We start from the raw sequence: 25,577 nt of genomic DNA on the forward strand, positions 1-25,577 counted from the left end.
TCCTTTACGAAAACCTGCCTGATCATTTGGTTGATTGGCGTAAATGTGTCTGGCCAGCGCTGCATCGCTAAGTAATCATACGGGAAGATATTTTACTCTGTCGCCCCGCACGGAAGACACCCATTCAAAGGTAATAGTAGTAACCAGTGCATCGTATCGGAGAAGTGCAAAAAAAAAAACGCAATGGGCCTTAAGTTGTGTTGTTAAGAGGTCGTTTTGCATTACTTTTAAAGTAATGGAAAACGAGTAGAAAAAATACACTATCGCGTTGCAAAGTTACGTAGAATCCATCAAAGGCTAATACCCGTGTTACACGGGCGTTTTCAACGACAGTTCAGTTAGCCGCCAGTTGAGGATTTCAACTGCCGTTGAACTCAACTGGAATCGCCAGCTGTTACACGAGCACTTCGCGTTCAGTTCAGTTCGCATTCTAACCACATGTCCTCGCGTCTAGAGCGAAGTTTAAATAAGAAAAAATGCAGTGTGCATTTTTTCTTGTTGTAAATGATCGTAGTGTATATATTCTTTACTATAGTGACAATTATTTTTGTGTACTTTTTGCTTTGCGGTAGAAATTTGCGGGTTCGAAGCACACTGAGCCAAGACAATCCAGTAAGAGGGCAAGTTTTTCGGTCTGTAGGTCGCCATCTTGTCAGTTGGCCGTTCAACTGGGGCTGCGTTCCAATACTCCCAAGTAGACGGCTACTTAGACGTCTAGCCGGACAGCCGCCATCTTGGGACGCGTTCCAATTCTGTAGACGGCTTCCTAGACGTCACACTAGACGTCTTGTTAGACGTCTAGAGTATTGGAACGCAGCCTGGGGTACAGTGCTCTAGAATATAACTGGGGTCCCCGATCTCAGTCGAACTCAACTGCCGTTGAGATTTCAACGGCAGTTAGCACTGCCGTGTAACACCGCTAACTGCCGTTCAGTTCAACTGAGAATCAACTGAACTGCCGTTGAAAACGCCCGTGTAACAGGGGTATAAGACTAGCCATAAGCCTAGCCATCGTCTTTTGTTAAGACTGCGCTACTCTAATCGCGCGTCGGCGAATGTCAGGTCGTTATTTTCACCCATGGATTTACAGATTGGCTTGGCGTCATTTGAGATTTGTGGATCGCGGTCGTGCGGGCCTTTTGCATCACCTGCTTGTTTGGTCGGCCTCTGGATGCTCTGGACATGTGGTGTGGCACATTCGTTGTGCAAGGACGCTTGTGTGGTTTGTGTGCTCGCACTTGTGTAGTGCCTGTGCCTTCGAAGGCGCTCCAGAAAAATGAGTCTTTTCGAAGCTTTCTCAGGAAAATCTTGTCGTAATTGACCGTATGAAAATACGCTTTCATTTCGCGTAATTTATGGGCTGATCGAGTGGCCATATGTGCGCTCATCCGTTCCGAGCTTTCGTCCTGATTTGCGCAGAGTATAGGCAAGTTAGTAATGTGAATTCTTTACAACGCGTGGCAATGGTCAGAAATACGATCAGGCACGGTACGTGGTTCTGCAGTCCCCGAGGCATCCGTCGGTCGAAGCGAGCAGCGGTCCCATACGTACAGGGTCGTCCACTCTGAACACGCGAGTGCGTGGCTGCACTCACTGGAGGGCCACTGCGTCCGACACGGCCACTCATCGCAGCCGAGTGGCGCAGAAGTTTGACCTGGGCGTGGCGCTTCGCGTCATCTGCCACTTCGCTTCGATGCGCGGCCATGTCGGACGCAGTGACCCTCCAGAGAGCGCAACCATGCGCTCGCGTTACAAGAAAAGGTTGCTAGTGACACGTCGACAGGACCAGATGGTATTCCGATTATATTAATATAAAAGCTTGGACCAAAAGCCAAGCAAACATTAGTAGAGGTAGTGAACAAAATGGTAGTGGATGGCAAAGCCCCCAATGAATGGCGATCAAGTAGAATGAACGTGATATACAGTATTGTGCGTTTTTATCGCTGACACTTTCAAAAATTTCCCCGCCTCAACGGCTGGCTCGTTTGCGGTGAAACTGCACACAGAGCTTGCGTATTATGGTAACTTTTGTATCGTAGCAAGTAATGGTACTTACTTAGTTCAGGCGCACATGATGCGAAAACGTAAGCGTCTACGACAGATCGGCTAAGCAAAACCCGTAGACGACGCTTTTGCGCTGAGAACCGGCAGTGGCGCCATCTGTTTTGGGCAGTGGAAACCGTCGCGACAAGGCCGCCGAGGCGAGCATTGCAAACAATATTCTTTAAAAGGTAAAGCCTCGTTAAATCATTTGTTCTGATATTTTTCCGCTTAATTAGTCGAAAATGTTGTAAGCGCTTCAGTAGAAGCAGACGAAACGACAGGAACGGCATATTCAAACGGCCCGCGCTCCTTGCAACGCTCTCCTCGACGGCCTTGTCGTTACGCTTTGCACTACCGCAAACAGATGACGCCACTGCCACCCTTCAGCTGGCAGGCGAGGCGAATGATCAACTATCGCTGACGTTGAATGAAAAGACCCTGAAAGTCGACAGATCGTATAAATACCTGGGCATAAATTTGTGTGCTGAGACTGACATGTTCAGACTGCACGAGGCCAAGGTCCGTCAATCTGCACTTCGAGCGCAATGCATCCTCCGACGTCGGTGCCTGTGGGGGTGCCACCAGTACACCATGGTCCGCGACCTCTGGAAGCTCGCGCACGTGCCAGGACTCACATTCGCCAACGCGGTGGTCTGCCTCCCATCAGCCACCAGAAATTGGTTAGAGCGCAGACAAACAGAGGTCGGCCGCACTGCAGTCGGATGTCATGGACGGGTGGCCAATGCAGCCATTCAAGGCGACCTGGGATGGTCTAGTTTTGAGGCAAGGGAGGCATGCAGCAAGCTGGAGTACCGCGGTCGACTGCAGTTCATGAGCCACAACCGATGGGCAAGGCGGGTCTTTGAATACCTCGCTGCGACATGCCTACGCACTACATGGGTGAAGCGCCTCCACAAGATAGAAGGCAAGTATGGACTTTTCCAGACACCCATAAGTGCCGAATCGGCAACGGCATGGAAACAGGAGGCAAGGAGACGGGTCCAGGAAAAAGAGAATCGCCAATGGCTGCAGGCGCTCGCGGAAAAACCGACACTGGCAGTGTACCGCGAGTGCAAAAACAGCATCGGACCTGAAAAGATTTTTGACAACGGCCTGGGTAGCGCATTGCTGTTTGAGGCCCGTGCCGGAGCGCTGCGAACACTGGTGTACCGCCGTCACTTCGACGCAACACCAGAAGCACAGGCAGCAATATGCCGAGTGTGTGGCGACGCGGAGGAAACCATCGAGCACCTGGTGATGTGCCAGAGACTCCATCCAATGCCGACAGAGGGCACCACATTCCCACAGGCGCTCGGGTTTCACGGTCCTGCAGTGGACGACGAAGGAGACAGCTCCAAGGTCAAGAGCGAGGGGGTGCTGCGAACCAAGCGTCGACTAACTCTTTGGTGGAGCACTGTGTTTAAAAGCGCGAAGCCGCAGAGTCGGAAGTGAACGAGGTCGATGAGCGAACCCCCCCCCCCCCCCCCCAACCTCCTGACTTTAGCCTTTGCGTGTTTTTTCTTTTTTCTTCTTTTTCCTTTTTTTGTGCGTTTTATCTTTCTCTCCTTGTGTGCTTCCATCTTCTTGCTTTTTTTTGTTTTTTTTTTGGCCGGGCGCCCAACCTAGTGGTGCCCACCCGTTACAAAGGGCAAGGCCTCAAGTATCTATCTATCTAGCAAAAAAGCGTCGTCTGCGGGTTTTGGTTGCCGATCTCTACGTAGACGACTATGTTTTCGCATCATGCACAGCTCAGCTAAGTAAGTACCGTTGTCAAACTTCCTACGATACAAAAGTTACCATAATACGCAAGCTCTGTGTGCAGTTTCACCGTAACGAGCCAGCGGTTGAGGCGGGGAAATTTTTGAAAGTGTCAGCGATAAAAACGCACAATACTGTATAAGGGAAAGAGGGACAAAGCTGACGTAAGCAAATACCGTCCTTCAGAAACGCACTGCGATGAGTCTCGGTTAGCCTGAGCAGCTGTCTGTGGAAAGGGATTTAGCAATGAAAAGGGAGCATGCCTGGAGCGTGCGAAGATGCGGTACGTGCGCGCGCTTCTTCGCTGCTATCGCGGTGGCCGCATTAATCCCATAGAATCATCGCTATATTGGAATCTAGAAATTGTGTATTTTAAGGTACAGGCGACAAGAATAAAGCGGATGGCAAAAACAAAATTGTTGGAGCGAACCCACGCAAGAGACGAGTTGCATAAATGCCAGCAACACTGAGAAAAGCTGTAACGTGTTCTGGCAACAGTGTGCTACGACGCCATTGTGCAGGAAAGCGAGTGCGCGAATGTAGCGGCGGTGCAAGTAGCAGCGTTGGTATCCTGCGTCATATCGTCTCGCGTACTGCAGCTGCTGTGTTGATTACATCATTTTCCTCGTTGGCGTTGCATAACCCCTCTCGCAACGGCGCCTCTCCTCCTCCTGTACCCTCCTCGCCCTCTTTTTTCCTCTTTCCTTTTATTTTCTCTTTTCCTCCGCCTCCTCGCCTAGTTGTTCTCCTCTTTCACAGCCGTTCCGCTCTTCGCTCCGTTCCTTTCTTTTCTATAACCTCAGCGGCTAGGGCATATTTCTGCAGCCGCTGCAGAGAAAGCGATTCGGGGACGTATTTTCGCCTTCGGGCTAGGGCATATTTCTGCAGCCACTACAGAGAAAGCGATTCGGGGACGTATTTTCGCCTTCGGGCTAGGGCATATTTCTGCAGCCACTACAGAGGAAGCAATTCGGGGACGTATTTTCGCCTTCGGGCTAGGGCATATTTCTGCAGCCACTACAGAGAAAGCGATTCGGGGACGTATTTTCGCCTTCGGGCTAGGGCATATTTCTGCAGCCACTGCAGAGGAAGCGATTCGGGGACGTATTTTCGCCTTCGGAACGCGTTCGAATCGTGGTCCAACGAGCAATAACGCGAGACAAACTACCCGTAGTCAAGTATTAGGGCCAAGCATACACCACGCGACAGAAAAAAAACATAGGTCGCGTAGAGAAAGCTATTGCGGACGTACTTACGCCCGCGAAATCTCGCCGTGAACACTTACGCTCACCGACTGCAGTCAAACAGCGAGGCAAATCCACTTTGTGCACAGGGCACGTAATTCAGTTGACATTCCGACTGCGTTTCACTCATGCATCTACATATGTCTTTTTTCAGAAGGCCAATTAAGTGTTCCTTCACTGCAAAGTCATAAGAGTTGGCTCCTCCTAGAAGCCGCTTGGCGTGAAGGGTAGCTTCCAGGGTTTGCGTCGCCAATCTGTTTCTAGTCTTTGTTCTCATCAGGTTGATCAGAGAGAAAACTCTGTTGCACTGCAGTGCGGCGAACAGGGAAGCTTGTAGAGGCAAAGCCTTATTTCAGGGCGCCCGTCTGCCTCATTGAGTCTTTAGAGCTCTTCTCTGCAGCGCTTCCCTCATCATCCCTGTACAGTCCGTGCATTTGATTCACCATGTAAATAGAATAAATATATTGTTGTCCCCCAATGTCTTCCTGAGTCCCGTCATCCTCGTACCTCCACCCTGCCCGACCCCGCTACCTCGATCCCATCAATGCTTTCCGCACGTGCAGATGGCGCATTGGTAGACTCTCAAAATCAAGGTGGTCAAGAAAGTGTGAATAAGGAGCCTATTCACACGGAAAAATAAAAATGACCCATACAGAAAGTAAAATTTCCCTACATTACAACAATAATATATTAATCTATTTTTCCCCTAAACGTTTAAATTCTCTAGATATAGGAGAAAATCCCTAGGGTTGGCAGGCCTGCGCCGTAGGCTCGGAAGAGCTGGCGCAGTGTAAACGGAAAGAGGAGTGGGTGGGGGAGAGGAGGAGGGGCCGGAGCAGCGAGGAGGGTTATGGAACGCCAACGAGGACTCGCGTGCCGTCGGCTCGCGCGCGTCTCGGTACTGCAGTAAACAAGGCAGCTGAGGCGTGCTTTTTGAGAGCTGTAGAGAAGTTGGCGTTACGACCACTGAGGGTGAACAAAATTGAAAATTAACTTTGTGGGGTTTTTTACGGCACCACGGGTGTTCTTACCCAACAAAAATCCGTCCGTCGCCGTCCTGTTTTAAGCGATGCAAATCTTAAATGGGAGCACAGTTACATGACTGTGTTCGAAAAGTGTGGAAATGACGGGGCGCTTACATCGCACTACAGTGCAAGTTTATCGCCAAACAGAACGGCTGCCAGTGATTAGTTGACCACAACAGCGCGTTTTCCGGAAAGGCGATGCTGCTGTGATCACCCTTGAGATTACTCAGACACGAAAGTCACATGATTCATTTCACTTATTTTTTTTATCGAAAAACATCATTATACTAAGTAAAGCAGTTTTCGGATAGGCAGCACAACGACCTTCACCTCAACCAACGACAGCAGTGGGTCACGTATGTGGCACAGTTATGGCGTCGAACCTTTACCCATGACCTTCAGTTGACCTTTGACATTGGGGTGCCCTTTGGGTTGACCTTAAGAGCACCCGATGGGGTGATGTGAAGCCACGTGATGGGTAACCATGCGCGCAGAAGCTTCCCGCTGAATTCCAGGGTTATTCAAGTTAAGGCACTGCCAACTTTCCCCCTGAAAATTGCTGCTTGTGGTTTGGTTATTGGTGCTGAGGGGGAAAAAAGCGCAAAAAAAAATTCGGCGCCATACGCCGTGATGGCTGCGGTCGACGACACGGCTCATATCGTCGACGGCTGTTGTGAGTGCCCTGCAGGAAAGCTCGCCTGCAACCACCTGCTCGCCGTCTTGCGCACCATCATGCTACTGCAGTCAAGGGGATTCACCGAGGCGCCAGATTCGTTGGCGTGTACAGACTTGCCCCAGCAGTGGAGGGTACCTCGGGGCAGCGCAGTCAAAGGGTGCTCTGTTCAGTCAGTCGACTGGCGCAGTGTGAAGGAGGGTGGACGCAGCACTCCGAGGATTGCTCTGCCAAAGGAGCGTCGTGTGCAGCGTCGAACTCGCCCCCAGCAGAAGGACGCGAAGAGGCGATTAGCGTTGGACCTCCTCGCGTGTGACCCCGATAACGACTTCGCTAAAGGCCTTCTCTTAACAGATGAAGGGGAGTCAAGACAGTCGAGGTTCGGGGTCGTTTCGTCACTATCGCCGCAGAGCTACCAGATGTCCTTGGTGCCCCACGGATTCGATGTGCTCTCCTCCGGGTTGGAAAATGCTGCACTAACTACGGTCGAAAATATCCCAGCCTGGAAATGCTTCGAGGAGACAACTGCATGGCTTCCTCCAGCATACCTCAATGGAAACAGCATTGTGCAGGTCAGTGAGTGCTAATTGACATATTAGTGTCTTTTGGTGCGGCGGCTGCTATGTTCAGAGCACTAGCTAGCCAGCGCTTCATTTTTCAAGGTGTGGATGCAAGAGAATGTTACTATTCCCTTATTGTTTGTGTAACAGGTGAATGTGAGGTATTTCTTCTACATCTTTAGTGATAAGCCATCTAGTCCATTTTACACCAACAGTAGGAACCAAAATGTGTTGCTCTTGCATGGGTTGGCCTATCACAACGCAGGAAATCATTGTGACGACAGAGGCAGCAAAAGCCCTGGAAAGAAACACTCGGCAACAAGCCAAAAGTGCAGCGTGGCAGAAAGAACGAAAACTCCGCCTTACGTCATCTAAATTTGGGCACGTAATGAAGCGAAAGTCGCCATGGACTACCAAGGGTCTTGAGAACATTACGGCGTCCAGAGAACTTTCGAGGGTCCCTGCAGTCAAGTAAGTATCCTTTTCTTTCGGTTCACATGAATCCGTCTATAATATTGATGACATATATTGTGTAGTATAATATTTGCATGCATGTTGATGGTAAAAAGGACTTAAGAAGAAAATTAAATCTATTTTCAGTACATCATCTAAATTATACAATTCTTTTCAGCTACGGAGTCAAAATGGAAGCTGTGGCTGCTCAGCGGTATGAAGATGTGCTCAGAAAAATGGGCCACGCTCCTGTTGTTACCAGCTGCGGGCTCCTTGTTAACCCGGACTTCCCATGGTTGGGTGCCTCGCCCGACATGGTTGGGTGCCTCGCCTCGATCGTATATGATTCAGTAGAAGGCTCCTATGGAGCTGTTGAAATTAAGTGCCCCTATAGTCTGCGGGACTGTAAGGCACATGAACTTCTGGCGGCTGATTTTTGTAGCAGCTTGATTGACAATGTGCCACATCTGAAAAGAGATCACGATTATTTTTACCAGTTCTCGGGGCAGATGGGTATTTCCCAGTTAGGTTGGGGTGACTTTGTGGTATTCGGAAGGCATTTCATTCTCATTGAAAGGATAAGGTTCGAGCCGACTGAGTGGAAGAATGTCAGACGGGTACTGGACGAATTCTACTTCACTACACTTCTGCCATATCTCTCTGGACTTAGTCTGAGGTGAATGAAGCCAACAAAACCTTGAATTCACTCACTGTGCATAAATATAAAAAAGCAGGTTGGCTCTCAGTGTGAGAGAATGGATACAGTCAATGATATCTGCCATTACCAACACGGCTACTTGTAATATAGCCGAGCGCCGTAACCACTGAGCCACTGCAGCGGGTAATGACGCACATTTTAATTTTCCAGCTGAAATAATGTGGAGGAAACGCACTTTGCAGAGGATGTATTGCCTAGACAAGACAGAACTTCCATTCAGTAAATAAAGTGGTTTGGAAAAAGCATTGTTTATTGCCCACATGAAAAACTGTTCAGGAAGCTACTGCCACAGTGCAGTAACTTGTAATAAGGGAGTAATTACTAATTGCCGTCCACCCAAGCGCAGCCATACGGCTACAAAGGAAAGCTATACAGCTTTCACAGAAACTTCGTACTTAAAGAAAAATTCGTCCTTGGGTAACCTTGGGGGATTTCCTAAAACATTTGTCTAACACTGTTCCCACTTCGAGTTATTAATCAATTCAGTCTCGCCCTACCATAGGCTTACCGTCCCGGTTAGCTCAGTTGGTAGAGCAACTGCTCCGTTAAAGCGGTGGTCCCAGGTTCGAACCCCGGACCAGGACGAATTTTTCTTTAACTACGAAGTTTCCGAGTCCTTCGTAGCCGTATGGCTACGCTTGGGTGGATGACAATGAGTAATTACTCCCTTATTACAAATTTACTCCACCTTGGGGGATTCCCCTAATACATTTGTCTAGTGCAGTAACATGCACAGATACTGTGCACAATACACTTGAAATCGCATATCACTCTGCGTCCCTTAGGAGTGGTGGCTGAAAGTTCGTAAGAATTGCACACACCGTCCACATCTGATTTACTAAGGGTACCAAGGTGATTGGAATTAAATGGTCAAATATATGGTAGCCCTTGATTTTTCTTATCTTGCGTTCCACATGAATCCTGATGGCAGCGATTTCTTGGGTTTCTTCGACTTCTGTAGGAGTAAACTGCCCGCGTGTGAGAAAGGGCGGCAGGTTGAGCTTAATATTCTTGCTCTCTAGAAGGTCTGCTATTTTGAATCCTTTATCGGCCATTACAGAATCATCTGGATCAAATGGCATGTTCAAAAATCCACTCTGTACCACACATTCTCTATCGGAAGTGCTTCCTGTGTACAGTTCGGAAACAAATGTCAGTACGCCGTGAGGGGAAATTCCTACAAGTCCTTTCAATGTGTGGGTTGACTTGTATGCTGAGTAGACTTGTGACTGTGTGACAAAAGATGTAGGCACGTCACATCTTATTTCTGTTGCATCTAATATTACGCGTGTGGACGGGTACCTTTCTCTGAAGGCTGGTGGCATGGCTGCGTCGACTGCTTGCCGTGACAGCCACAGTGTCATCTCTGTCAGCTGCAAAAACATATAATCAATCCAGGTGGAGAAAATTCTTGACGCTGTGCTGACAGAGATGTGAAACAGATGGCCGAGGTGCTTATGCAAAAGGCCAACTCTAAGTTTCACAAGTACCAGGAAGATTTGATTTTCCACAGTGATCTTGTGCGGCCTTCCAACATTTTCAGTACTTCGAAGCCCACAGCTGTTGGCTTCGTAGCGAATGATGTTTTCTCCATGTTTGCCGACATCCAGGAAGTTCAGGAGGGAGAGAAAATGATTGTAGCTTGGGAGGCCTGTGTAGAACTCAATATCGTCATTGTTATCTTTGAATTGTTCTATACCAAATGGAGGTGCCTCTTCCAGCTTTTGGATGTTTTTCTGCGCGAGAACCAGTTCCCTGCGAAGCAGGTCTACTTCACTGTTTTTCGATATTAATTGCAGTTTCAGGTCCTGGACCTCTGCTCTGGCTTCCAGTTCTCTTGCCTTGGATGATTTCAGTCGCTCTTCCAAGAGTGCAATTGTTTCATTGCAGGTACAAACACTGCTCCGCACTGTTTTCCCAGGAGATTCCCGCTGTCTGTTGGCAATGTGGCTCAAGTTTTCTTGTATAGTGAAGTCATCCGTTCCTTCGTAAGCTGCCTGCTTATTCTGCATGTCAACCAAGTCTTCATCTAACGAGCTGTTCACGCTCAGATGCATTTTGCGTTGTGCAGGCTGTACATCCACGACTCGCCTCTTCCTTCTTGGTGCTCGCACATTCTGCAATGGTGCCCTTTTGGCTGGTGGCTTCCTTGCAGCTTTCATTTCTTTAAATGGGAACACTGATGGTACAGCGGCCTGGTGCAAATGCCGGTGTCCATTTGCAACATTAGCAACAAAGTCGCTCTCAACAAAATGGAGAGAGCACACCCTTGTCGCCTTTGAGACAGTAAAAAGTGGCCCTTCATCCCTCTTGATGGCTGCTATCCATTTCCTGTAGGTGTCTGCCTCTTTTGGAAACCGGTGGTAGGAGACCTGAAAATAAAACATTATTTAATGTCTGTTGTCATGACTCTCAGCTGTCCATTGCACACAAACATCCCTCTCTCCTTCTTTTCACCACGACCGCATATGTCGTGAGAGAAACACAATAGGCAAACAACAACTTAACTGCACCATGCATACCTTGTTTCTCAGACACTTCCCTCACTGTTTGAAACAGAGGGACTCCGGAACAGGGGGGCCGGTTGCCCGCCAACATTTCTCCAGAGGGAGCAGTGCCCCCCCCCCCCCCAAGTCTCCAACTTCTTGCACTCGGATCAGATTTCTGACAAACTCTTCAATTTTAGGACGTTATGTAGAGCACAGTGAGGCTGAGCTCGTTCCCTTCATACCCAGCCTTAAAACGTTTAATTTCAGTAACCTAAACCAATCGTGCCACAGTATGAATTGTTGACTGAGCTCTGTTCATGAGCATGATTACTAGCATTGAAACAGTATGAACAGACTTTTTTAATGCAGTCAATCACTTCTAATGTGTACATCTTTATTAATAAAGTGGCTCATTTCAATTCGTTTTATATGAATTACAAATACTTTTTACAGCAAAGTATAAAACTATAAAAAAGTTAACAAAATTGAATAAACAAACAAACTTTAGTTTTTAAAGTCCTGTTTTGTGAAATAAATTTGAATTTAAAAGAACATGTTTCGCGGTGCAGACACCAAAGCGTAACCGCTTATCTCGCCGCCATTTTTGCACCTGTTTTAGAAGGCGGATTGTAACAGCAGCACACAATTGTAAAGTGCAGCATTAAGTCAACACTCTACAGACTTTCCCAGCGGCGGGGCCACAAAAAATCGGACCGCGTACAAAACTCATCGCACAAACGGTTAGTTCAACTGGACTGTTGTCAAAAGTTTCCCGCCATTTTCGGGAGCACGCAAAAGCTGGTAATTCATGAGCATGAGCTACGTTGGGCTGGGTTGACAAAATATATAAAACACGCTCAGCGCAAGCTCTTTTCTGTTGAACAGCTGCACAGAGCTTTTGAGCAGAACTTACGAAAAAACAGATGAGTCTTTCCCTTTGGGTCCACTGCCGGGCAAGCGGGCTCAGCGCTAGTCCTGGGTTATCTGCTAACACAAAATATTCGGGCGCAAGGAAGTTGACAACGGAATGTCGAGTGTCAGATAACAATCACTCAGTATGTGCATACCAAAAGATAGAAAAAACAAATTACTCACGTGCAACACGATCGCACGCTCCTCCCGCCGACCGGCCATAGTGCTACTGAAAGCCACCAATCAGATAACCTTCGTTTGGTTACTTCTACTCGCTTAAAATCTACTTTCCAATCACTGTCCTTGAACCCCAATGCCTTGGGTAAATCAGCCCCGCTGCTTTCCAATGTAGGGTGAAGCTCTTTACAGAAAAGTATAAAGTGTTCAATCGTTTCCTCCTCCAATATGGATTTTTCGAACATATTCCTTTTGTTGCAAACCATCCATGAGCTACTGGTTATGCAGCAGACGAAAGGTCCTAGCGGCATAATAGAACGAGCTGCACAGCACGCTTTTAGATTTCGAAATCGAAACTGATAATCCTCTTTCAGGAAGTCAGCTTAGACTTTTTAAGCATTTTCTACACTCTGAGACATCCAAAAACCTGTTTTTTTTGTCGTTAATGAACTAAATGTTCTTGCTCGAAGCCCGAAAAAAGTGTTCAGCCGTTTCCTCCTCCTCTCCGCACGCAGTGCACAAAGTGTCTATCTCCTGGTACCTGACTCTATACGTCTTAGTCCGCAAAATTCCAGTCCTGGCCTTAAACAACAAAGAGCTTCCCCTACAATTATCATAGATATTTTCTTTGACAATTTGCTGTTTAAAGGTCCGGTATGTTCCCAGTGCAGATTTCGTCGTTTTCCACAGAGCTCTCTCTGTTTCTTTAACCTTTTTCTTAACAGATAATTGCTGATTTGCCCCCTTACTGCTGTCCAGATATTTGCTTGTCAATTTTCTAGTTCGCTTTCTCCATTTCGTGTCAACAATCTTTATATACAGGTATCTGAAAACTTTCCTAGCCCACTGCTTTTCCTCCATCTTTCTCAATCGTTCCTCAAATGCTATCTTACTCCTATCCTCTCTGCTCTCGAAAGACGCCCATCCCATATCACCCTGTACCCCCTGATTTGGTGTATTGCCATGTGCTCCCAAAGCTAACCTCCCTACTCCCCGTTGCTTAATTAATTTCCAGCCTTGCTTGAACATCTGGCCTCATACACAGGACCGCATTACCGAAGGTCAGGCTAGGGACCATCACCCCTTTCCAGATCCCTCTTACCACCTCATACCGTTTGTAATTCCACAGTGCCCTATTTTTCATGACAGCTGCATTCCTACTAGCTTTATTCATTACATATTTTTCATGCTCTGTCAGATACTCAGCACTGTTATTTATCCACACCCGAAGATACTTATACTCATTCACTACTTTTAGCACAAACTCCTGTATTCTATGCTCGCCGCCCTCTTCATTAAATATCATGACTGCAGATTTTTCCATACTTGAAGCCTAATCTATCTCCCTCTGTACTGCATATGTCTAACAACTTCTTCAGGTCTTCCTTATTGTTCCTTCTTTCCTCCATGTTGTCAGCCATTATCACTATCGGATGGATGCATGGATGGATGGATGGATACGGCTGAACCCTTTACATCGGGCCATAGCCTCCTATATGTTTTCATGCCCGCCCACTGAGGGGAGGAACAAAGCGCGCCGTCCGTACCGCCTAGTTCATGCGCCCGCCACCAGATCGCGCTGCCAACCCATACCCAGTAGAGTCACTGGACATACCCAGTCCCAGAGTAGACGACGCGACAACGCTGCTTGCGCGCGCGCGTGGAGACACGTTTGGCGTTCGTATTTGACATGGAACTATTAAATAAAATCGCACGTTGAATTGATGTTTGTACACAATGTGCACCGGAAGTAAGCAACACAAAACATGTTGTGGAGAGCCAGCCCTTCACCAAAAAGTGCCTAACTGTGAGATCATAGCTCACAGTTTGAGGGTCTTTCGTGACAGCGGTTTTATTTCAAACACTTTAGCCATGTCGTGTTTGTCTGTCGCCTTCATTGCAAAATTTGTGAAAATTGGGCGAAAAAACTTCGTCAGCAACAGTTGTAGCAGGTTCTCTTGGTGTCCTGGCGTCGAGCACATGAAGGTTTTGCGCTCGCGGAGTATTGCAGCGGCATTACTCACAGCCTCCTTCAAAGGGTGATTCATGTGCCTTCTTGCGAGAAGAACGCAGATAAATTTCTCTAATGCGTAGAGAACCGCTAAAAGTTGTCCAGATGGGTAGGCGAGTCCACCGCGGTCTTGGTGCTTTATCAGCGAGTCCTAGGGCGCCGAGGCGTTTGGCTTTGCTGACGCTCTCCTCACAATCGATATTTTCTTGTACAGCTCTTGCCAAGTAGCCGCCGACCATAGCCAATGCTGCGACATCTCGAGTAGGAAGCAGAGGCTGTCCTCGCTTGAGTCGCTCTGTGAGCTCTCTACATGCATCTGCAGGGAATTCCTCGCTGGTTCCTTCCCTTGTGTTTTTCTGTTGCGGCAGCGTTGACAAGCAACCGCTGCCTTCTGCTGCCATTACGTTGCTCGTACTAAGCCACTAAGCATAACAGCGTAAGGAAAGCATGGTACTGATTGATTGCTTTTTTCTTGTTTGCAGGAGCTCCAGAGCATCTAGGTGTCTCAGACATGCTGACCGTTCATTTTTTCCTTGTTGGGAGAGTGTGTAAATGGTTCTTGCAGCTTAGTCATTAACTCTGTTGCACTCAAACTTTCCAGAAATGGGCTAGTTTGGTTGTGAGTCATGTTTATGTGTGAAACTGGCATTTTATTGAGACTCAAAGTACAGTGTTAAGGAAGTTAAAACGCACTGACGCACACACATTTGAAATCTAATGTGTGGTCTGATTCTGGTATTCACGTCTGCATGAGTTAAGTTACTCTGCATGCGCTGCTGTTTTATAGGGTAGAAAAACTGCTGCGAATCAACGTTGCATAGTATCATGCTTTCAAGAAGGAAGTGGTTGAAATGGTGTGTGCTACATGTGTTCTGCCATCAATCTTTTTATGGTCAGTAGTCCTTACATTCTGAAATAGCACAGACTAGCTGTTTATGCTGTAAAGTCTCGCTAGGCATTAATTCAAATATACTCCTGTTGTACAAAGGAACCATTCCTCTCTGCTACCAAATGCATTTCGGTCACCGCTACCACCCTGTTAGGTCCCTTAGTACCACTTTCATTGTAGCTAACTAATCTGCCCTTCAAATCCATTCAAGGCTGCTAAATTATGGTTGTTGAATTTGTGAAGATATTAGTACCACTGCTTCTATTGTCTTTTTTTTTGTAGCGCTTAACTGCTTTCCTCTTTCATTTTGCAGGTCATCATTGGCAAGCCAAATAACACAAGCTGTCACTGGAAGAATCAAGATAACTTCTCCCAGCATTCTGATCCCCAATAACTTATTACTGATAGCTGTAGAGTAGTGGAAACAATGATCTCGATGCCTAATGTCTGTGCACACTGTGTGCTGCATGAGGCCGTGTCCCCTTACGCCATTTCTTACACTTGAATGATGAGCTTTGTGAACAATGCTGTGTGCAATATTGTGTCTGAGTATGCAGAAAACGGCATGAGTGTACAGCAATATTTATGATCATTTGGCACAGCACAGTGGTTCTCCATGTTTATTCACCAAATGCAAAAGGCTTTAGTAGAAAGACGCATGCAGAGGAATAAGTAGCCATTTGGCGGTCTGTACCTTTTGTGTATCATCTTTGAGCTTGTTTCTTGTGCTGCAGGGGCTGCAGTTTCTGCAAATGTCTTTTCTTGTTATATTGTGGTGGTTTTACTGCCTTCCAGCTTAATTCTTTGCCGTTTTTTCCTATTGTGCTTTAGTTTGGCATTAATGATAAACCTCGCCCATAAACGTAGTAACTGTACATTTTCCTGAATCCACTTTTGTTTTGCAAACTAGTGGGAACCGAAGCATGTTCCTTCTGTGCATTTTATTGCATTTGGTTGTACTGAGTAGTCTGTTTTGTTGTGGTTCAGCATCAGCAACTGATGTTTATAGTTGATCATGTACATAACATTGGCACCACCATAACACTGTCTGTTGCTTTAGGTTTGTAGTTTCCACCCTCAGATATTCTAACCCACCTTTAGGCATTTGATGAATTGCACAATAAGCAGGGTGCATCAAGAGAAAGTGTTGCCGTCTGATTTAATTTTTCTTATTCTCTTCAAAAATGTATTTCAGTGCTGTGTGCTCATATATGTCAGCTGTCATGTATTCATTGCAATCCAAGGTGGTAGAATGAACCCTGAGCCAACATCCTTAGGTGCTCTTTAGTTTTGTTGCAGAGCTGTGGGATGAAAATATTTCCGAAAGGTTCCTTTAATGCTGCCTGCTTTTTGGTACTATCGCATAATGCTCATGAGAGCACGAGACCTGAGCCCCTAGAAAGTGCAGTTTTGTTCCAAAACAGTTCTTGAGTCAGCCTAATGAATTTGGCACTACATGTTTAAGGTGCAGGTGAGGTGATGTCTGATAATTAAGATCCTGTGCCTTACTAAAAATACCCCGCCTTTCAGTTGCAGGCTTGGGAAGCGTGAACGAGCATGGTGGACCTCCTGGAGGAAATTTACGTTGGCAGGGACATGACCTCGGCAGCAAGATGCGACACGAGTGCAGCTCCTGCGGCAAAAGTTTCGTTTCAAGAAGCAAGCTGTTGGAACACTTCCGCACCCACTCTGGTGAACGCCCATACCGTTGTGATTACTGTAACTGTGACTTTGCGAAAAAGGGAACCGTTGTAGCACACATTCGTACACACACAGGTGACCGTCCTTACCAATGCACTTTTTGTAACAGCAGTTTCACACAGCAGACCAATTTGATTACGCACATCCGCACCCACACAGGTGACCGGCCCTACAAGTGCGATTACTGTGAAAAACGTTTTGCGCATAGAAGTGAGCTTGTCGATCACATACGTACCCACACGCAGGAGAAGCCATACGTGTGCTCGATGTGCCCCATGGCCTTTGCACAGTACTCAACCCGAGCGAGACATATGAGAGCGCACATTGGTGAAAGACTTTTTCAGTGCGACCTCTGCCCTATGCGTTATAAAGAAAAGCACCACTTAAAAGGCCACAAAGAGAGAGAGCACAAAAGTGCCACAACTCCTCCATGACCTTGTTGCAGTTGTGTGACGACCGTTCTCTATCCTTTAAGTGTATTCATGAACTATTAAAAAATGGTTGGTACATGTGAATGTATGTATAAGTTAGGTTTTTAAATATTGGTTCTTGTTCTAGAGTATAGAATGTTGTGAAATACTGATAAGTGGCTGCAGGTATTGTCTTGATTTGAGCAGAGGCCTCCCTAGATTTTTAAAAATATCGCATCGTTTCAAAATGTTAAATCACCTGTTGAGAAGCGGGCAGCAGATTCCTTTATGTTTCAAGTTTTTTTCGTCTGACGTATCTGAAGGGTCTCTGGAGCTACAGGCATACTCGTGAATAGGGTGCATATTTGTGTTTGCTGGTGTTTCTACTCCTCTAATGTGCTAGTCTGTTTCCTTGTACTGTGCAATCCACTTATTTAATTGAGAAAATCGAAAAATCCGATCGTTACAACCAATTGTTATATCTGGACTGGCAAAAAAATGCCAAAAGGACACACCAACATTACGCCAGCGGAGAGACCAATGAGGGGCGTTCGTGAGCGTCAGTGCAGCCACCTCTTGGCTCCCACGGAAGGCCTGCTTCACGGAGCGTGGCCTCCCTAGATTTTTAAGAATATCACATCGTTTCAAAATGTATACACACCTGTTGAGAAGCAGGCAACACATGTTTTTATGTGTTAAGTTTTTTTTTATGTGTCAAACAGATGTTTGCTGGTGTTCCTACTCTTGTGTGATATTCTGTTTCCTTGTACTGTGCAATCGACTTATAAAAATATTGACAAAATCGAAAAATCCGATCGTTACAACCAATTGTTATATCTAGACTGGCAAAAAAAATGCCAAAAGAACACACCCACATTTCCCACGTATTCCCCCATGCATGTAGCCACTGCCGCAGACTTTTCTGTTCAGGGCACACAGTGTCTTGGCGCTCTGCCAAGTTTGCCGAGCATGCCACACCTGCCAGAGCTCCTGTCAAAAAATGAGCACGTGATGTGACGTTATCGGCGCACATCAGTGTGACAAGCTGCCAAGGCCTACACTGCGTGCCCAGCTTAAGAAGACACAAATGGACGGAAACTGCGTTTACACGAGGAAGCATCGTGCAGCAGCGCCGGCGGCCAAGGAAGCTCTTCCCTCCTCCCTATAGCGATTACGATGGTGACAGCGCTCTGTTCCCAAGGGCACACTGTCACTGATGCATACTTGTTGCATGTGCTTCCAGACACCCTTAGAGCATGTGGGGGTGGTGGTTTCAGTCTCGGAGATGCCCTCCACTCAGTGTGGCAAGCTCGGCCAGAAGTCAGCCACCAAGTGACAAAGGGGGGGCGGTCATCTAACATTACACCTATCATTTTTCTTCCCATAGCTCGCTGCGTTGTTCTTAACTTAAAGGTGCACTGAAGAGGATTCTGAGCTCATCTTTTTGCCACGAGAACTCTTATCTGCATGCTCCAGACATTCTTAGCAACTTCGAATTGTTGTCCTGTGCAGACAACTTCCCTGTTAAATCAAATTAAGCTTCCCGGCTGCCGCCTTTATTTTAACTCTCCTACGAGGATGGGAGGAGTTAAGCAACGCGTGGTGTGCCTCTCAGCCAATCGCGTGGTGGCTTGCCACTCTGCCATCGGCGGACTGATACACAAAACAGAGTCCACGCTTAATTTTCTTTTCGTGGTCGTAATTAGCGGCTATGTTCTCTGCGACTGAAACTATTCGTGAAAACCTAAAGAACAAAATAAAAGCGAAATCGGCTGGCTGAAAGGTCCTCCACGCATTGGTTGACTCCTCCTCCTTTCGTGGGCGACTTCAAGAAAAGGTCGGGATCCAGGACTTTTTATTTGATTCAGTGGAGAAATCTGTCGCAGACGACAATAATCCGAGGTTTCTAAGAGTGCTCGGAGAGTGTAGGTCGAGTTCCCGCGGTAAAGGGATGAGCTCAGAATCCTTTTTAGTGCACCTTTAAGCTGAACCATTTTAGTTAGCCTCCGTGTTTCTGCCCCACAGGTGAGTACTGTTAAGATACAGCTGATGTATACCTTTCTCCTCAGGGATATTGGTAAACTCTCATTCATTTTTTGAGCAAACCTGCCATATGCGCTTCACCCCATACTTATTCTAGTTAATTCCCTCTCATGATCTGGATCAGCGGGCACTACCAGCCCTAAGTACACTATTTCCTTACCACTTTCAGCATGTTGCTACCAGTCGTGAACTGCTGTTTCCTTGTGAGGCTGTTGATTAGTTTTGTGCGTGTTAATTTTTAGACCCACCGTTCTGCTCTGCCTAAGTCATTGATCATGCTATGCAGTTCATCTCCTGAGTGACTTATGTGATCAGCGAATCTTGGATTACTTGGGTATTCTCCATTGGCACTTATACCCACCTGTTCTCGACGCAGGCCTCGGAATTTCTGCAAACGGGCAATGAATAGCACTGGCGAGGTTGTCTCCCTGCCCAACGCCCTTATCGGAATTTAATTGGTGACTTTATGGGGGACAGCAGTAGCTATGCAGTCGCTACAGGTATCTCCGTATTTTCAGACTTCCACACCCTAATTCCGCAATTCCACCAAGTCAAATGCTTTCTCGTAATCAATGAAGCTTAGGCTATTGTAATCTGCATATTTATCGTCTGATTGAGAGTGAATATGGTCTATTGTTGAGTGTCCTTTACGAAAACCTGCCTGATCATTTGGTTGATTGGCGTAAATGTGTCTGGCCAGCGCTGCATCGCTAAGTAATCATACGGGAAGATATTTTATTTTACTCTGTCGCCCCGCACGGAAGACACCCATTCAAAGGTAATAGTAGTAACCAGTGCATCGTATCGGAGAAGTGCAAAAAAAAAAAACGCAATGGGCCTTAAGTTGTGTTGTTAAGAGGTCGTTTTGCATTACTTTTAAAGTAATGGAAAACGAGTAGAAAAAATACACTATCGCGTTGCAAAGTTACGTAGAATCCATCAAAGGCTAATACCCGTGTTACACGGGCGTTTTCAACGACAGTTCAGTTAACCGCCAGTTGAGGATTTCAACTGCCGTTGAACTCAACTGGAATCGCCAGCTGTTACACGAGCACTTCGCGTTCAGTTCAGTTCGCATTCTAACCACATGTCCTCGCGTCTAGAGCGAAGTTTAAATAAGAAAAAATGCAGTGTGCATTTTTTCTTGTTGTAAATGATCGTAGTGTATATATTCTTTACTATAGTGACAATTATTTTTGTGTACTTTTTGCTTTGCGGTAGAAATTTGCGGGTTCGAAGCACACTGAGCCAAGACAATCCAGTAAGAGGGCAAGTTTTTCGGTCTGTAGGTCGCCATCTTGTCAGTTGGCCGTTCAACTGGGGCTGCGTTCCAATACTCCCAAGTAGACGGCTACTTAGACGTCTAGCCGGACAGCCGCCATCTTGGGACGCGTTCCAATTCTGTAGACGGCTTCCTAGACGTCACACTAGACGTCTTGTTAGACGTCTAGAGTATTGGAACGCAGCCTGGGGTACAGTGCTCTAGAATATAACTGGGGTCCCCGATCTCAGTCGAACTCAACTGCCGTTGAGATTTCAACGGCAGTTAGCACTGCCGTGTAACACCGCTAACTGCCGTTCAGTTCAACTGAGAATCAACTGAACTGCCGTTGAAAACGCCCGTGTAACAGGGGTATAAGACTAGCCATAAGCCTAGCCATCGTCTTTTGTTAAGACTGCGCTACTCTAATCGCGCGTCGGCGAATGTCAGGTCGTTATTTTCACCCATGGATTTACAGATTGGCTTGGCGTCATTTGAGATTTGTGGATCGCGGTCGTGCGGGCCTTTTGCATCACCTGCTTGTTTGGTCGGCCTCTGGATGCTCTGGACATGTGGTGTGGCACATTCGTTGTGCAAGGACGCTTGTGTGGTTTGTGTGCTCGCACTTGTGTAGTGCCTGTGCCTTCGAAGGCGCTCCAGAAAAATGAGTCTTTTCGAAGCTTTCTCAGGAAAATCTTGTCGTAATTGACCGTATGAAAATACGCTTTCATTTCGCGTAATTTATGGGCTGATCGAGTGGCCATATGTGCGCTCATCCGTTCCGAGCTTTCGTCCTGATTTGCGCAGAGTATAGGCAAGTTAGTAATGTGAATTCTTTACAACGCGTGGCAATGGTCAGAAATACGATCAGGCACGGTACGTGGTTCTGCAGTCCCCGAGGCATCCGTCGGTCGAAGCGAGCAGCGGTCCCATACGTACAGGGTCGTCCACTCTGAACACGCGAGTGCGTGGCTGCACTCACTGGAGGGCCACTGCGTCCGACACGGCCACTCATCGCAGCCGAGTGGCGCAGAAGTTTGACCTGGGCGTGGCGCTTCGCGTCATCTGCCACTTCGCTTCGATGCGCGGCCATGTCGGACGCAGTGACCCTCCAGAGAGCGCAACCATGCGCTCGCGTTACAAGAAAAGGTTGCTAGTGACACGTCGACAGGACCAGATGGTATTCCGATTATATTAATATAAAAGCTTGGACCAAAAGCCAAGCAAACATTAGTAGAGGTAGTGAACAAAATGGTAGTGGATGGCAAAGCCCCCAATGAATGGCGATCAAGTAGAATGAACGTGATATACAGTATTGTGCGTTTTTATCGCTGACACTTTCAAAAATTTCCCCGCCTCAACGGCTGGCTCGTTTGCGGTGAAACTGCACACAGAGCTTGCGTATTATGGTAACTTTTGTATCGTAGCAAGTAATGGTACTTACTTAGTTCAGGCGCACATGATGCGAAAACGTAAGCGTCTACGACAGATCGGCTAAGCAAAACCCGTAGACGACGCTTTTGCGCTGAGAACCGGCAGTGGCGCCATCTGTTTTGGGCAGTGGAAACCGTCGCGACAAGGCCGCCGAGGCGAGCATTGCAAACAATATTCTTTAAAAGGTAAAGCCTCGTTAAATCATTTGTTCTGATATTTTTCCGCTTAATTAGTCGAAAATGTTGTAAGCGCTTCAGTAGAAGCAGACGAAACGACAGGAACGGCATATTCAAACGGCCCGCGCTCCTTGCAACGCTCTCCTCGACGGCCTTGTCGTTACGCTTTGCACTACCGCAAACAGATGACGCCACTGCCACCCTTCAGCTGGCAGGCGAGGCGAATGATCAGCTATCGCTGACGTTGAATGAAAAGACCCTGAAAGTCGACAGATCGTATAAATACCTGGGCATAAATTTGTGTGCTGAGACTGACATGTTCAGACTGCACGAGGCCAAGGTCCGTCAATCTGCACTTCGAGCGCAATGCATCCTCCGACGTCGGTGCCTGTGGGGGTGCCACCAGTACACCATGGTCCGCGACCTCTGGAAGCTCGCGCACGTGCCAGGACTCACGTTCGCCAACGCGGTGGTCTGCCTCCCATCAGCCACCAGAAATTGGTTAGAGCGCAGACAAACAGAGGTCGGCCGCACTGCAGTCGGATGTCATGGACGGGTGGCCAATGCAGCCATTCAAGGCGACCTGGGATGGTCTAGTTTTGAGGCAAGGGAGGCATGCAGCAAGCTGGAGTACCGCGGTCGACTGCAGTTCATGAGCCACAACCGATGGGCAAGGCGGGTCTTTGAATACCTCGCTGCGACATGCCTACGCACTACATGGGTGAAGCGCCTCCACAAGATAGAAGGCAAGTATGGACTTTTCCAGACACCCATAAGTGCCGAATCGGCAACGGCATGGAAACAGGAGGCAAGGAGACGGGTCCAGGAAAAAGAGAATCGCCAATGGCTGCAGGCGCTCGCGGAAAAACCGACACTGGCAGTGTACCGCGAGTGCAAAAACAGCATCGGACCTGAAAAGATTTTTGACAACGGCCTGGGTAGCGCATTGCTGTTTGAGGCCCGTGCCGGAGCGCTGCGAACACTGGTGTACCGCCGTCACTTCGACGCAACACCAGAAGCACAGGCAGCAATATGCCGAGTGTGTGGCGACGCGGAGGAAACCATCGAGCACCTGGTGATGTGCCAGAGACTCCATCCAATGCCGACAGAGGGCACCACATTCCCACAGGCGCTCGGGTTTCACGGTCCTGCAGTGGACGACGAAGGAGACAGCTCCAAGGTCAAGAGCGAGGGGGTGCTGCGAACCAAGCGTCGACTAACTCTTTGGTGGAGCACTGTGTTTAAAAGCGCGAAGCCGCAGAGTCGGAAGTGAACGAGGTCGATGAGCGAACCCCCCCCCCCCCCCCAACCTCCTGACTTTAGCCTTTGCGTGTTTTTTTCTTTTTTCTTCTTTTTCCTTTTTTTGTGCGTTTTATCTTTCTCTCCTTGTGTGCTTCCATCTTCTTGCTTTTTTTTGTTTTTTTTTGGCCGGGTGCCCAACCTAGTGGTGCCCACCCGTTACAAAGGGCAAGGCCTCAAGTATCTATCTATCTAGCGAAAAAGCGTCGTCTGCGGGTTTTGGTTGCCGATCTCTACGTAGACGACTATGTTTTCGCATCATGCACAGCTCAGCTAAGTAAGTACCGTTGTCAAACTTCCTACGATACAAAAGTTACCATAATACGCAAGCTCTGTGTGCAGTTTCACCGCAAACGAGCCAGCGGTTGAGGCGGGGAAATTTTTGAAAGTGTCAGCGATAAAAACGCACAATACTGTATAAGGGAAAGAGGGACAAAGCTGACGTAAGCAAATACCGTCCTTCAGAAACGCACTGCGATGAGTCTCGGTTAGCCTGAGCAGCTGTCTGTGGAAAGGGATTTAGCAATGAAAAGGGAGCATGCCTGGAGCGTGCGAAGATGCGGTACGTGCGCGCGCTTCTTCGCTGCTATCGCGGTGGCCGCATTAATCCCATAGAATCATCGCTATATTGGAATCTAGAAATTGTGTATTTTAAGGTACAGGCGACAAGAATAAAGCGGATGGCAAAAACAAAATTGTTGGAGCGAACCCACGCAAGAGACGAGTTGCATAAATGCCAGCAACACTGAGAAAAGCTGTAACGTGTTCTGGCAACAGTGTGCTACGACGCCATTGTGCAGGAAAGCGAGTGCGCGAATGTAGCGGCGGTGCAAGTAGCAGCGTTGGTATCCTGCGTCATATCGTCTCGCGTACTGCAGCTGCTGTGTTGATTACATCATTTTCCTCGTTGGCGTTGCATAACCCCTCTCGCAACGGCGCCTCTCCTCCTCCTGTACCCTCCTCGCCCTCTTTTTTCCTCTTTCCTTTTATTTTCTCTTTTCCTCCGCCTCCTCGCCTAGTTGTTCTCTTTCACAGCCGTTCCGCTCTTCGCTCCGTTCCTTTCTTTTCTATAACCTCAGCGGCTAGGGCATATTTCTGCAGCCGCTGCAGAGAAAGCGATTCGGGGACGTATTTTCGCCTTCGGGCTAGGGCATATTTCTGCAGCCACTACAGAGAAAGCGATTCGGGGACGTATTTTCGCCTTCGGGCTAGGGCATATTTCTGCAGCCACTACAGAGGAAGCAATTCGGGGACGTATTTTCGCCTTCGGGCTAGGGCATATTTCTGCAGCCACTACAGAGAAAGCGATTCGGGGACGTATTTTCGCCTTCGGGCTAGGGCATATTTCTGCAGCCACTACAGAGGAAGCAATTCGGGGACGTATTTTCGCCTTCGGGCTAGGGCATATTTCTGCAGCCACTACAGAGAAAGCGATTCGGGGACGTATTTTCGCCTTCGGGCTAGGGCATATTTCTGCAGCCACTACAGAGGAAGCAATTCGGGGACGTATTTTCGCCTTCGGGCTAGGGCATATTTCTGCAGCCACTGCAGAGGAAGCGATTCGGGGACGTATTTTCGCCTTCGGAACGCGTTCGAATCGTGGTCCAACGAGCAATAACGCGAGACAAACTACCCGTAGTCAAGTATTAGGGCCAAGCATACACCACGCGACAGAAAAAAAAACATAGGTCGCGTAGAGAAAGCTATTGCGGACGTACTTACGCCCGCGAAATCTCGCCGTGAACACTTACGCTCACCGACTGCAGTCAAACAGCGAGGCAAATCCACTTTGTGCACAGGGCACGTAATTCAGTTGACATTCCGACTGCGTTTCACTCATGCATCTACATATGTCTTTTTTCAGAAGGCCAATTAAGTGTTCCTTCACTGCAAAGTCATAAGAGTTGGCTCCTCCTAGAAGCCGCTTGGCGTGAAGGGTAGCTTCCAGGGTTTGCGTCGCCAATCTGTTTCTAGTCTTTGTTCTCATCAGGTTGATCAGAGAGAAAACTCTGTTGCACTGCAGTGCGGCGAACAGGGAAGCTTGTAGAGGCAAAGCCTTATTTCAGGGCGCCCGTCTGCCTCATTGAGTCTTTAGAGCTCTTCTCTGCAGCGCTTCCCTCATCATCCCTGTACAGTCCGTGCATTTGATTCACCATGTAAATAGAATAAATATATTGTTGTCCCCCAATGTCTTCCTGAGTCCCGTCATCCTCGTACCTCCACCCTGCCCGACCCCGCTACCTCGATCCCATCAATGCTTTCCGCACGTGCAGATGGCGCATTGGTAGACTCTCAAAATCA

At 47.8% G+C, this 25,577-nt stretch overlaps 2 protein-coding genes across 2 annotated transcripts; one reads left to right on the forward strand and one right to left on the reverse strand.

Annotated features, from left to right (window-relative positions):
• The first annotated feature begins 6,679 nt into the window (after positions 1 to 6,679).
• On the forward strand, positions 6,680 to 8,719 carry LOC144115976 (uncharacterized). The gene is made up of 3 exons (XM_077650618.1): positions 6,680 to 7,315; positions 7,569 to 7,774; positions 7,935 to 8,719. The coding sequence occupies exons 1-3, from the start codon at positions 6,701 to 6,703 to the stop codon at positions 8,434 to 8,436; spliced, it is 1,323 nt and encodes a 440-aa protein (XP_077506744.1). The 5' UTR covers positions 6,680 to 6,700; the 3' UTR covers positions 8,437 to 8,719.
• Positions 8,720 to 9,094: 375 nt separating this feature from the next.
• LOC144125773 (uncharacterized) lies at positions 9,095 to 14,464 on the reverse strand. The gene is made up of 4 exons (XM_077659461.1): positions 14,285 to 14,464; positions 12,059 to 12,101; positions 11,877 to 11,950; positions 9,095 to 10,846 (listed from the first exon to the last, which is right to left on the reverse strand). The coding sequence occupies exons 1-4, from the start codon at positions 14,462 to 14,464 to the stop codon at positions 9,242 to 9,244; spliced, it is 1,902 nt and encodes a 633-aa protein (XP_077515587.1). The 3' UTR covers positions 9,095 to 9,241.
• Between the last annotated feature and the right edge of the window lie 11,113 nt (positions 14,465 to 25,577).

The sequence above is a fragment of the Amblyomma americanum genome, chromosome 1 (genome assembly GCF_052857255.1).
Source record: "Amblyomma americanum isolate KBUSLIRL-KWMA chromosome 1, ASM5285725v1, whole genome shotgun sequence".
NCBI lineage: Eukaryota > Metazoa > Arthropoda > Arachnida > Ixodida > Ixodidae > Amblyomma > Amblyomma americanum.